This window comes from Trachemys scripta, chromosome 12 (assembly GCF_013100865.1).
Source record: "Trachemys scripta elegans isolate TJP31775 chromosome 12, CAS_Tse_1.0, whole genome shotgun sequence".
In the NCBI taxonomy this organism is placed as follows: Eukaryota; Metazoa; Chordata; order Testudines; family Emydidae; genus Trachemys; species Trachemys scripta.
This window is the reverse complement of record NC_048309.1, coordinates 33,503,424-33,513,416: the sequence shown is the minus strand read 5'-3', so window position 1 is coordinate 33,513,416 and position 9,993 is coordinate 33,503,424. Positions and strand designations below refer to the sequence as shown.

At 43.5% G+C, this 9,993-nt stretch overlaps 1 protein-coding gene across 1 annotated transcript; it reads left to right on the top strand.

The window, feature by feature from the left end:
• The first annotated feature begins 1,921 nt into the window (after positions 1-1,921).
• Positions 1,922-2,854, top strand: LOC117886156 (olfactory receptor 5A1-like). The gene has a single exon (XM_034787806.1). It carries the CDS (start codon positions 1,922-1,924, stop codon positions 2,852-2,854), a length of 933 nt encoding a protein of 310 aa, XP_034643697.1.
• The last annotated feature ends 7,139 nt before the right edge of the window (positions 2,855-9,993 follow it).

Sequence of the window (9,993 nt, the reverse complement as noted above, 5' to 3'; positions counted from 1 at the left end):
TTTTTAATTTGGATCTCATCAATAAGAGTCCCTTTCTGCTAGAATTGAGTGTTCCAGTTTAACATAAATTGCTGTAGAAAGAAAATGATCTTTGAATTAACTTTAGGCATTTTCAGTGTCTCTGTGATCCATGATCGTGGAACGTTGTTGTATGCTCTCTGGTAGCCTACCCACTCAATCGCTAATTCTTTTTATTTCTTTGTTTTGTATCTTCTGTGATCCTCCTGTTCAGCTTGAGGTGTTCCCTTGTACCTTCCAGGTTTACTGTGCTGCCTTTTTGCTCAGGAGCAAATTGTGAGCTGGCACTCTCCACCCACATCTTCTTTGCCAGAATTGTTGATAGAAATTTCTATATAGTTGAAAAACACATGGTTAGTCTATAATTCATGGGATCACTGCAGCCTTCTTCTTCTTCTTCTTCTTCTTCTTCTTTTTTTTGTTTGTTTGTTTGTTTGTTTGTTTGTTTGAGAAGAGTTGCTCCTGTCACTATCCATCTCAGGAACCCAGCCTTCAAACATCTGTTAAACTGTTCAAATAAGCAGTCGGGGAGGCATGTGCTGTAGTGGGTGCCTTGTTGGCCTAGGAATGTGAACCTCACTTAGGGTCTGAAAGATCCTGGGTTTCAATGCTAGACAAGATCTTGGGTTTTTTTTTTCTGTTGTAGCTTGAATTTGGAGGGCTAGTTCTTTTAGAAATCCTCCTTTAGCTCAGGATGTGGAGGTGCAGATTCTGAGTGCTGTACACTGAGGGTTCAAGCCCAGCTGGTGACCTAAAGAGATAGAGATATTGCTGGGGGAAGACACACATTTAAGTGCAGGGTGATTGGAAAGCAAACAAGCTTCCTTAGAAAAGTAAGGCATTACAGCCAGAGTTCATGCATCCCATGGGCCTTCCACTTTTCAGTTCTCTCAATTACAGCATCTCAGCTATTTTTTCTTTGATTTTTCTGTGTATTCCTCTATTGTACTTTAAAAAAAAAATTCCTCGCACATTTTTAATCTAGTTTGCTCTCGGATTATGTTGTAAGCTCTTCTCAAGCCCTCTTTATGGCATTAATAATATTTATCAATTTGTCTGTATCCTCTGTATTTGGTTGGTTGTCAACCTATACCAGGCTGGGTCCCAAACCAGTATTTCAAAGTCTCAAGGGGTTGATGATGATGATGATGAATCCATGAAGATACTATAGATACTTATGCATCCGAAGAAGTGGGCTGTAGTCCAGGAAAGCTTATGCTCTAATAAATTTGTTAGTCTCTAAGGTGCCACAAGTACTCCTGTTCTTTTTGCGGATACAGACTAACACGGCTGCTACTCTGAAACCTATAGATACTTAATACTCAAAAAAATTACCACAGGTAACAGACAAAGATGTACTTCTTATAGAATTGGCCAGATCCCCAGTGAGTGTGAATCAGCCATAGCTCCATTGGAGTAAAGCGGCCAGATCCCCAGCTGGAGTAAAAAAGCTGTATCTCTATATATGTTAGAGGTATAGATTAAAAAGTCATTAGGCCATAGAGAAACAGGAAAAGAGTGGATAACTTTATAGCCCAGTGTTTGAGGCCCTCACCCCAAATCTAGGAGACCCAGTATCCAGTTCCCTTTCTCCAATAGCTCCTTACTTTTGGACCTAATTGAGGATTTGGGTACTTAAAGTAGAAGTAAGTGCCTAAATCATTGTCAATCTAAAACACACAAATTCCAACCAGCTTCTTGCTATCTCTTTCTATAAATTTTGTCAATTTAAAAAAATAATGATTTACATACTGGAATAGGGCTCATTTTACATTCATCCTATTGATCAGATTATCTGCACGAGCCATTTCAATTCATTTTTATGACATCTGTTAATTTCATGTCTTTTCTTAATTTATTTATCTATGTTCTTACAGGTCACAGTTTTCTTGAATAAATATCAATGGAAAATCAAACCACAGTGACTGAATTTATTCTCCTGGGACTTTCCAGTGACCAACAGATGCAGATTTTCCTCTTCCTGGTGTTTTTAGTTATTTACCTGGTTACTTTGGTTGGGAACATACTGATCATGGTGGTTATAAGAGCTGATTCTCACCTTCATACCCCCATGTACTTCTTCCTCTTCCATTTATCCTTTACTGATATCTGCTATTCCTCAGTCACAGTGCCTAAAATGCTGATGAACTTCCTAGCAGAGCACAAAACTATTTCTGTCAGTGGCTGCATTGCCCAGATGTTCTTCATCATCCTCTCAGGTTCTGCAGAACTTTTCATTCTCTCAGCTATGGCATATGACCGCTATGCTGCCATCTGTGACCCATTGCATTACATGGAGATAATGAGGAAAGGGATCTGTGTTCAGCTGGTGAGTGGTGCATGGACCATCGGATTCTTCTATGCCCTGCTTAACACCATTTTTGCCCTCAGGTTGCATTTCTGTGGGCCCAATCAAATCCGCCATTTCAACTGTGAGCTCCCTCGTCTATTACAACTGTCCTGCACTGAGACCCTCACCAATCAAGTGGTGCTTCTCACTTCCGCTGTGATATTTGGATCAAGCTCCTTCCTCTTCACCCTGATCTCCTACGTTCATGTTATTGCCACCATCCTGAGAATACCCTCTGCAGAGGGCAGGCGAAAAACCTTCTCCACTTGCAGCTCCCACCTGATTGTGGTTGGCTTATTGTACGTGACAGGTTTTTTCCAGTACACAAAACCCAGCTCAGTCTCCTCTGTGCTTCTGGATGAAATGGTCTCCGTCCAGTACAGCATCTTGACCCCTATGTTAAACCCCATCATCTACAGCCTGAAAAACAAGGAGGTGAAAACAGCTTTAGGGAAAATATTGGGGAAATTCTGGTTTCCCAAGTAGCAATGTTCTTTTTTTTTGTAATCAGAGAGCATAGATTTGTTGGTAACTAGTGTTCGGGACATTCTCAGCTCAAGTAGCTGACCGACACTATGGGACAAATCCTCGACTGGTATAAATTAGTGTAGATCCATTGAAGTTAATTGGACTTATCATCATAGCTTCTTTGGAACTAATGGGTGGGCGGGGGTGGAGGGGTGCTAGACACACAGGGACTTGAACAGGAGAAATTGAGAGAGATATCCCTTATTCCAGTGGTCGGGACACGCACAGGGGAGGTGACAGATCCCTGTTTAAATCATTTCTGCTCATCAGACACATGAAGTGGAGGTCTCCCCCATCCCAGGTGACTACCCTAACCACTGGGTAAAAGTTATATGGGAGCTCCTCCTCCTAATTCTGTCTCCTTGTTTGTATAAAAACAAATGGGTATAACTGGCTATGAACAAATTCAAGATGGAAATTAGAAGGTTTCTCACCACCAGAGGGTTTGAGTTTCTGGAAAAAATCTTCCAATAAGAGCAGTAGGGACACACAACTTAATCACTTTTACGAGAGAGATGGATAAATTTATGAGTGTGGCTGTAAGATGGCATTTCTTGTGATGGTGGGGGGCAGGGCTCAGCAGTACTGGGGCATGCTTCTGATTGTTTGTCTTTTGTTCCCAGCAGTCATGCTTCAGGGTTTCAGCAAGATATCAGAACAGGTCAGGATGGGGATCCCCCCACATCAACATATTCCAGGAGGGCTTTTTTTTTTTTCACTTCTTCCTCTGAAGCTTCAGGGATGACCATGGCTGGAGAGGGGCTATTCGATGGGGTGAGCCAGGACTCAGAGGTGGCACTGAGCATTTTCTCTCTCTTGGATGTTTGCCTAGGCCATTCAGGGAGTAACTGATTGACAATTAGCTAATGACACAAAAACTTATAGAAAATAAAAGTACATGAGAAACATGAAGTCTGACAAACAATCAGAGGTCTCCCTGGATGATCAAGGTGCTAAATGAGCACTCAGGCAAGACATTGCTGTTGTGGTCAAGCTACATGAATTCTTTGCAATGGTCTTCACTGTAGAGAATGGGAGGGAGAGCCTCACAGCTTAGGACACAACTCAGAGGAACTGTCCCACATTGAGGTGTTGATAGAGGAAGTTTTGGAACAAACTGATAAATTTAGCAGTAATAAGGCACCAGGACCAGATTTTATTTATCCAAGAATTCTCATGGACTTATAGATTCATAGACTTTAAGATCAGAAGGGAGCATTATGATCATCTAGTCTGACCTCCTGCATGATTCAGGCCACAAAAGCTGACCCACCCACTCCTGGAATAATTCTCTCCCTTGACTCAGCTGTTGGAGTCCCCAAATCATGATTTAAAGACTTCAAGTCACAGAGAATCCTCCAGCAAGCGACCCCTGCCCAGCAAGCGACCCCTGCCCCATGCTGCGGAGGAAGGCGAAAAACCTCCAGGACCTCTGCCAATCTACCCTGGAGGAAAATTCCTTCCCGACCCCAAATATGGCGATCAGCTGAACCCCAAGCATGCGGGCAAGATTCTCCAGCCAGACCCTCCGGAAAAAGTTCTCTGTAGTAACTTTTAATATCCCATCATTGACCATTGTTACTAATTACCAGCGATGGTACATTATTGACCTATTGACTAAAATCACGTTATCCCATCAAACCATCCCCTCCATAAACTTATCAAGCTTAATCTTAAAGCCAGAGAGGTCTTTCGCCCCCACTGTTTCCCTGGGAAGGCTGTTCCAGAACTTCACCCCTCTGATGGTTAGAAACCTTCGTCTAATTTCAAGCCTAAACTTCCCGACGGCCAGTTTATATCCATTTGTTCTCGTGTCCACATTAGTACTGAGCTGAAATAATTCCTCTCCCTCTCTGGTATTTATCCCTCTGATATATTTAAAGAGAGCAATCATATCCCCCCTCAGCCTTCTTTTGTTTAAGGTAAACAAACCGAGCTCCTCGAGTCTCCTTTCATATGACAGGTTTTCCATTCCTCGGATCATCCTAGTGGCCCTTCTCTGTACCCGTTCCAGTTTGAATTCATCCTTTTTAAACATGGGAGACCAGAACTGCACACAGTACTCCAAATGAGGTCTCACCAGTGCCTTGTATAACGGAACCAGCACCTCCTTATCCCTACTAGAAATACCTTGCCTAATGCATCCCAAGACCGCATTATCTTTTTTCACGGCCACGTCACATTGCTGACTCATAGTCATCCTGCGATCAACCAGGACTCCGAGGTCCTTCTCCTCTTCTGTTACTTCCAACCGATGCGTCCCCAGCTTATAACTAAAATTCTTGTTAGTCATCCCTAAATCCATAACCTTACACTTCTCACTATTAAATTTCATCCTATTACTATTACTCCAGTTTACAAGGTCATCCAAATCTCCCTGCAGGATATCCCTATCCTTCTCTGAATTGGCAATACCTCCCAACTTTGTGTCATCCGCAAACTTTATCAGCACACTCCTACATTCGGTTCCGAGGTCAGTAATAAATAGATTAAATAAAATCGGACCCAAAACCGAACCTTGAGGAACTCCACTGGTAACCTCCCTCCAACCTGACAGTTCACCTTTCAGTACGACCCGCTGCAGTCTCCCCTTTAACCAGTTCTTTATCCACCTCTGGATTTTCATATTGATCCCCATCTTTTCCAATTTAACCAATAATTCCTCATGCGGTACCGTATCAAATGCTTTGCTGAAATCGAGGTATATTAGATCCACCGCATTTCCTTTATCTAAAAAATCTGTTACTTTCTCAAAGAAGGAGATCAGGTTGGTTTGGCATGATCTACCTTTCATAAAACCGTGTTGTAATTTGTCCCAATTGCCATTGACCTCAAGGTCCTTAACTACTTTCTCCTTCAAAAATTTTTCCAAGACCTTGCATATTACAAATGTTAAACTAACAGGCCTGTAGTTACCCGGGTCACTTTTTTTCCCCTTCTTGAAAATAGGAACCACATTAGTTATTCTCCAGTCAAAGGGTACCACCCCTGAGTTTACCGATTCATTAAAAATTATTGCTAACGGGCTTGCAATTTCTCATGCCAGTTCCTTTAATATTCTCGGATGAAGATCATCCGACCGCCCGATTTAGTCCCATTAAGCTGTTCGAGTTTGGCTTCTACCTTGGATACGGTAATGTCAACCCCCCCTCCTTTATTCCCATCCGTCACGCTGCCACTATTCCTAAGCCCTTCATTAGCCTCATTAAAGACTGATGCAAAATATTCGTTTAGACATTGTGCCATGCCTAGATTATCCTTAATCTCCACTCCGTCTACAGTCTTAAGTGGTCCCACTTCTTCTTTCTTTGTTTTCTTCCTATTTATATGGCCATAAAACCTCTTACTATTGGTTTTAATTCCCCTCGCAAGGTCTAACTCTACACGGCTTTTGGCCTTTCTCACTCCATCTCTACATGCTCTGACCTCAATAAGGTAGGTTTCTTTGCTGATCCCTCCCATCTTCCACTCCTTGTATGCTTTCTGTTTTTTCTTAATCACCCCTCTGAGACGCTCGCTCATCCAGCTCGGTCTAAATCTCCTGCCCACGAACCGTTTTCCCTTTCTCAGGATACAGGCCTCCGACAGCTCCTGCAACTTCAACTTGAAATAATCCCAGGCGCCTTCCACCTTTAGATACATAAATATGTTAGTCCAATCCACTTCCCTAACTAGTCACCTTAATTTATTAAAGTTAGCCCTTTTGAAATCATAAACCTTAGTCTCCGATTTAATTCTGTTAATCCTTCCATTTAGTTTAAACCGAATTAGCTCATGATCACTCGAGCCAAGGTTGTCCCCTACAACCATTTCCTCAACGAGGTCCTCACTACTCACCAAAACCAAATCTAAAATGGCATCCCCCCTCGTCGGTTCAGCAACTACTTGATGAAGGAATTCATCAGCTATCACATCTAGGAAAATCTGAGCCCTATTATTGTTACTAGCATTTGTTCCCCAATCTATATCCGGGAAGTTAAAGTCTCCCATGATTACACAGTTCCTATTAGTATTTACTTCCCTAAAAACATTAAAGAGTTCTCTGTCCATATCCAGGCTAGATTCCGGCGGTCTATAGCACACCCCAAGCACTATCCCAGGGGAGGCTGTAGTAGTTCTTTTACCCAGTGTGAGTATTGCCCAGGCAGACTCCGTCTTATCCATTCCATCACTTATTATTTCTTTACAGTTTACCTCATTATTGACATACAATGCTACTCCCCCACCTTTGCCTTTGTTCCGGTCTTTCCTAAACAACACATACCCTTCCGTACCTGTACTCCAGTCATGACTACCATTCCACCACGTTTTGGTTATTCCTACGATATCCGGTTTCATTTCTCGGACCAGGAGCTCCAATTCCTCCATTTTGTTACCTAGGCTTCTCGCATTGGTGTATAAACATCTTAATTTATGCCGTTTGGCCTCTCTCACATTCGTTGTCCAATTTGGTACGGACACCGTACCGCCAGTATGACCTATTAGTCTAGTATCCATCCTCCCCCTCCTCCTTATGTCCAATCTCTTCCCCCCAGCTATATCCGTTCTTATCTCATTGTCCTCCCTCTCAATGTTATAATCTGGTGTGGAGATTAACTGGACATCTCCCAACCGTCTCCCCCAAATTCCTAGTTTAAAGCTCTTTTGATGAGATGAGCCAGCCTCCCTCCCAGAAGTCTATTTCCTTCCCTACTTAGGTGAAGTCTGTCCTGTGAGAAAAGTTTTCTGTCCCCGAAAGCCTCGCAGTGGCCATACATCCCAAAGCCCTCTTTATAGCACCACTCCCTTAGCCAACTATTTATCATCACAATCCTGTCACCCCTTTGCTGCCCTTCTCTAGGAACAGGCAGAATCCCACTGAAGATGATCTGAGCCTCGATTTCCTTAAGCGTCTTCCCCAGCCTGGCATAATCTCCCTTGATTCTCTCCAGCGAGAACCTAGCCGTGTCATTCGTTCCTACGTGAAGGATGATCAAGGGGTTCTTACCTGCTCCTTTTAGGATCCTTTTCAACCGCAGGTCCACATCCCATATCTTAGCACCTGGTAGACAGCACACCCTTCTGTTCTCTGGGTCCGCCCTGGTCACAGGCCTGTCTAACCTCCTCAGTAAGGAGTCCCCAATCACGTAAACCTGCCTTTGCCTGGTGATAGTGCAATCTACTAATCTATCCCCTGTTCCCTCTGAAGGAACTTATGAAATTGTAGAACTACTAACTTTGATATGTTAAGTAAGTTAAGTAGGTTAAGTAAGCCACTGTACAGATGACTGGAGGGTAGCTAATGTAACGCCTATTGTTAAAAAAAGCTTCCAGAGGCAATCCTGGCAATTACAGGCTGGTAAGCCAAACTTGTGGATCATACAAATTGGTTGAAACTATAGTAAAGAATAAAGTTATTAGAGACATAGATAAGAACAGCATGTTGGGGAAGACTCATCACGGCTCTTGTAAAGGTAAATCATGCCTCACCAATCTATTAGAATTCTTTCAGGGAGTCAACAAGCATATGGACAAGGATGATCCAAGAGATATAGCATACTCAAACTTTCAGAAAGCCTTTGACAAGTTCCCTCACCAAAGGCACTACAGCAAACTAAGGAGTCAGAGGATAAGAAGGAAGGTTCTGCCATGGGTCAATAACTGGTTAAAGGATAGGAAAGAGAGGATATGAATAAATAGTCAGTTTTCATCACGGAAAGAGGTAAACAGTGGGGTCCCCCAAGGATCTGTACTGGGAACTGTGCTATTCAACATATTCATCAAAGACCTAGAAAAAGAGGTGAACAGTAAGGTGGCAAAAATTGCAGAGGATAGAAAATTATTCAATATAATTACATCAGAAACAGGAAGTCTGATAAATAATCAGTGGGGCCATTGAACAATGAAGGTACTAAAGGAGCACTCAGTGAAGACACAGCGGTTGCCAAGAAGCTAAATGAAATCCTTGCACCAGTCTGAACTGCAGAAGATGGGAGCAAGATCCCCTCACCTTACGTGACAAATCAGAGGAACTGTCCCAGACTGAGGTGTTAATAGAGGAGGTTTTGGAGCAAATTGATAAATTAAACAGTAATAAGTCATGAGGAGCTGGTGGCATTCATCCAAGAGTCCTGAAGGAATTCCGATATGAAATGGCAGAACTCCTTCTTTTCCTTACACTCATGAAATCTGTCATTTCACTAACACTTTCTCCCAGAATTGCCTTCCTCCTTCAGATTCACAACCAATTCCTCCCTGTTGGTCAGTCGAAAATGGCACCAGAGCCACACCTTTCACCCCCACTCTCACCACCCACACAGAAAAGCCACTGGCTCCCACTCCAGCCAGCTCCACCCAACAGGTAGTGTAAAGTAATTTCGGTGTATTCTATAGGACTCAGTCATAGGGTGACCAGATGACAAGAATAAAATATCGGGACACATGTGGGGGGCAGCCACAGGCTCACAGCCCTCATCCCACTGGAGCCATAGGGGAAGGGGGATACACAGCTTGAGGAAGCCACGGGTCAGAGGCACATGGCCCCGGCTCCAGGCACAGCCCTGCCATGGGTTGGGGGTGCACAGCCCTGGCTCTAGCTGCAGCCCCTCCGCAGGTCGGGATTGCACGGCTCCTGCTCCCAACGCAGGCCTGACATGGGACAGAAGCGCAGGGCCCTAGCTCCCACTGCAGCCCCGCCACAGGATAGTTATTTAGCAATATGTAATCCACTACACTATGCAGCCCGTATGAGTGACAGGTCTTGACTGCAGCTCACAGGTGGCTCCTGGATATGTGGCTTCCTAGGTAATAGAATAACAATGTTATCAATATCTCAGTTAATGTTCTGTGGCCTCAATGGTATTGACCTTTTTTTGTGTGTGATTTTATCCCCCTTGTAAAACTCTCTTGCAATGACCCTCAGCAGACAGAAATGGTGACTGTTGCACTCAGCTGCATTTTCTCACTGTTTCCATTCCTTCTTACTTTGATGTCCTACATCTGCATCAAGAAGAACAGGAGTACTTGTGGCACCTTAGAGACTAACAAATTTATTAGAGCATAAGCTTTCGTGGACTACAGCCCACTTCTTCGGATGCAGATGCATATGCATCCGAAGA

What these genes read in the sequence shown, in the direction of transcription:
- LOC117886156 (XM_034787806.1), top strand. Translation starts at nt 1,922, where the DNA reads ATGGAAAATCAAACCACAGTGACTGAATTTATTCTCCTGGGACTTTCC.